General features: G+C 33.1%; 1 protein-coding gene across 1 annotated transcript in view; it reads right to left on the reverse strand.

The window, feature by feature from the left end:
- E12A11 (PEBP (phosphatidylethanolamine-binding protein) family protein) overlaps positions 1 to 2,023 on the reverse strand; it is a 2,307-nt gene extending 284 nt beyond the window's left edge. Inside the window, exons 1-3 of the mRNA XM_011002167.1 lie at positions 1,829 to 2,023; positions 1,584 to 1,645; positions 1,433 to 1,473 (exon numbers count right to left, since the gene is read on the reverse strand). Of these exons, the coding sequence (XP_011000469.1) occupies positions 1,433 to 1,473; positions 1,584 to 1,645; positions 1,829 to 2,023 (298 nt within the window). The remainder of the gene's footprint in view (positions 1 to 1,432; positions 1,474 to 1,583; positions 1,646 to 1,828) is intronic.
- Between the last annotated feature and the right edge of the window lie 1,842 nt (positions 2,024 to 3,865).

The raw sequence follows: 3,865 nt of genomic DNA on the forward strand, positions 1-3,865 counted from the left end.
TTTCCCTGCAAACATTAGTTATACCAATTACCCAACAGTACTTGGCACCATGCGAACTGAATTGTCCATGATTAATGTTGCGCACTCACATTTGTTATTTTTTCATAAATATTTGTCAAGCTCGTCCAACATTTATAGATATCAAAGCTTATTTGCAACATTTACACAGTATAAGAAGTGATATTCGTACTTTTTTGAATTCGCGTATAGCTAGATATACTCTGAGAGGATTGTTGATCTAACTAAAAGAGTATCTCTTTCTTCCTCTGCTATTAATAAGAAATAAATTTTCGCTCGCTAATGATAACTAAAACTGTTAGGATTGCCACAGATTAACACATGCAAATTATTTATATAAGAGAATGCACAAGTTGGGGAGTAAAGCATCATCTACAAGAACTCAATTTTTAGGAATAGCACATGCTTGCCACGTGGATAGCTTATAATATGCCACGTATCAGTAAGAAATGAGCTTCCACCAGGCTTTAGAGGCGGAAGTGACAGGTGGCATGAGACGTGTAACTCCAGTGGCATCGTTGGGGGTGATACTTGTAGCCAATGCAGACAACCACTTGTTAATAGCATTGTACATGCAATGACGGGGAACAGGGAAAAACTGCATACGTTACCAAATGCACACGTGACAAGAGAAGAGAAATTACTGCCAATACGCCACCCTGGGGTCATGTCTGCCAGTGAGGAAAAAATGAAAAATATTCCTGCCTACTTTCACTCACACAGATGTTAATTCTCATAAATGAAACTGTGGGGATGGTGTTTCCTGCTGGCTAAATTTTGTTTCAGATACTATAAACTATCATGTTAATTATTGCTGTGATGCAAACTTCGAGCTGCGGGACATGAAATACCTAATACAGTGTGTGCTTGCATGCCGTTTTTTCCTTTTCTTTTAATTTTCTGCCAAGCATTTGCTTAACAGTAAAGAAAAACAAAGAAGTGGAAGTTTTGGCAGTGAAGAGGCATGACTAGCTATGGAAGCAGGGGAGACACAGTAGGTTTTGTCATTGCTGCTTCTACTGAATACCTAACATTCATGGCCATTGATTTTCTAGCTAGCAATAATTCTTGCAATGATATAAGAACTTTTGGCTTTGTACGAATACGATGATCTTCTTTCTACTAATTAAAAAACAAAAATACAATAAATTTCTTCTTGAGATTAATTTGTAACATGAACAACAACAAAGAAAAATGTAGAAAATAAGGTCAAAGATTTTGCGTGCATGCAACTTGTATATGGTCATGAAAAGAGATGTCTAAGTTTTTCTTTCTTATCTTGAATAAGTTAAACTAGAGAAAATTAAAGAGATCATAAAAGGATCGAAATTAGTTTGTAAAGAACAAGTGATTTTTTCAGGGGGGGGGGAAAACAGAGAGAGTGAGAGAGAGGTAAGGTTTCATATATTTTCACCTCGAGTAGGGTTTGTGCCCCCAGGAATGTCCGCAACGATCCTACAATAAGCAAAACGTTAAGTTTTATGTTTTTTCTTAACTATAAATCTAGATCACAAGAATCATCCAACGTGTTTTTTCTTCTTCTTTTTTCCTGCACAAGTACATACCAATGAACCCACTCTCGCATTCTGGGTTCACTAGGGCTGGGTGCATCAGGATCAGTCATCACCTGCATGAACCATATCATCAACTTGTTAGATATATGTACAATCATCTGCAGGAATCGAACACAGCATCCCAGCAGATCGACATGCGCAAACAAAGAGAAAAATAGCACAGTACATATTATTTTAGCATAAAAGAGACTTGCATGCAAGAACATAAAAAACACATAACCAGCTAAAAATCTAACCAGAGTGTACAGCTCGTCAGAGTGGCCAGAAATGGTCACTTTGGGAGGGTCCACAGATAAAGAAGGCTTAATATCACACCCATTGCTAACATGCTTTGATCCATAATAAACAGACATGTTTACAGCAGGGACAAACATATCAACCACATCGCCAATAACACGACCAACAACAAGAGGATCAACAGAGGCAGCCATGGAAAACAAAAGCAATAGAAGAGTAAGAACAAGAGGAGAGAAACCCCTCTTAAGATGGTTTGCTGTGTGACTCGGAGAGTTTCCAGTGCCTAGCTTATATAGAAGCGTAAAAGGTGAGTTGGCCTCGTGGATTAGTGTGACATACTAGCCATGCATAGGGCAACATAAAGTTAATAGAAGCAGAGACTGCCACATGGACAGCAGCCCTCTGAAACAAAACCACTACCGTTTTTGTTTCTTTGTCTAACAAGTGGTTTAATCACCGCCGTTGAATTGTGTTGCCGCCTTACAAATGTACATCAGCAAGCGAAAAGGCATCACTCTGTTGAGAAGCGGGATAAAACAGTGGTTTTGGGGTTAGGTACAGTCTGGTAAAAGTGGACCTGAAAGCACTACAGCATTGCCTCCTTTCAGTTTTTGAACCTTTATCGGGCATTCAGTGACCAATGGTTGCTTGACAGCAAATGAAATGCCAGAGTGACAATGACATGTTTGATGGTTTTAAGTAAAATTGGGAAAGAGATAAAATTATCCCGTTACCTTGGTTAATTTCGCAGTGAAAAACAACACAACTTGAAACGCCCTGTTATCATACCGAATTCTGTCGTTTTATATTTTCCTATTTTGTCACATTCATTAAATTTATACTATTATATTCAAAATGGATCTGGTTTTATTATATAATAAAAATTACTGCATTTTAACTACTTGTTGGGTTTGCTAAAATTACAAAATGATAAATTGGGCTGCTAAGCTTTAAAAACGTATGTGTTAACATAAACGTTATTATTATGAATAATTGATTTAATAAAACTTGCACTATGTGATTAATTCGGTCCAACGGACTAGACTCGATTAACTATACACTATTTAAATTTAAGCATAAAAATAAGGAATATTTTTGTAACAATTTATGCATCAATAAAGATTGAGTTTTTTTTTATTTGAAAGATTTATTTTTGTATTAATTCGGTGAACTTATAAAAATAAATTATTTTACATACACCACTAAAAAATTGTTAAATAAAAATGAAATTACCCACAAAATATTATCCATTAATAATGTCGGATTATGATAATAACAGGATATCTTGTTGGTAATTAATGATGAAATCACTAATAAAATAAAATAAAAATATTATAATGTAATTTTATCATTAAGATTATGTAAGTACAAATTGATTGATAATATTTTTCATTTTAAAATTATATTGAAAATCTCATCGATAAATTTAAAAGTATTATAATTGACATCAATTCTATTTTTTTCTTTTTTTTTTCTTTTTCTTTCTCTTAAACTTCAAATCCACACAACAGCCTCTCCCACCTATTTTGCCATAAATCTAGGCCTCATTATCACAAAATCACAAATTCAGCTACTTAACACTCAATATTCTGTAATGTACGATCATTGTCATACAATTTATTTCTAAATATTTCCTACTTCAAGTAAGCAAACCAACTCCTTCGTGTTTTAAGATAATGTATTAATATTTTGTTTTAGTATTTGTAGTGTAGATTGCTTATATATTTAAGTATTTTATAACCTTTTCATATAGAATTAAAGTTTGATTTATATGTTATTGCTTGTTTGTAATTTGGGAAATTTGAAATTATTTTTAATTTGATAAACTTAGTTTTTTATTTTTATTTTTGGATTTAGGTGTGTTATACTAAAAGAAATTATTGGTATTTATTAAGTAGTAATTATATTTTATCAATTTTATTGTTATATTGTAAATTTTAAGGAAATTATTTTTAAGTGGAATTGATAACAATTAAATGTTATTAATATAGATTGAATATGTTTGAATTGAACAAATGATAGATAATTAGTTGGGC

Source organism: Populus euphratica, unplaced genomic scaffold, assembly GCF_000495115.2.
Source record: "Populus euphratica unplaced genomic scaffold, PopEup_1.0 scaffold180.1, whole genome shotgun sequence".
Classification (NCBI taxonomy): domain Eukaryota; kingdom Viridiplantae; phylum Streptophyta; class Magnoliopsida; order Malpighiales; family Salicaceae; genus Populus; species Populus euphratica.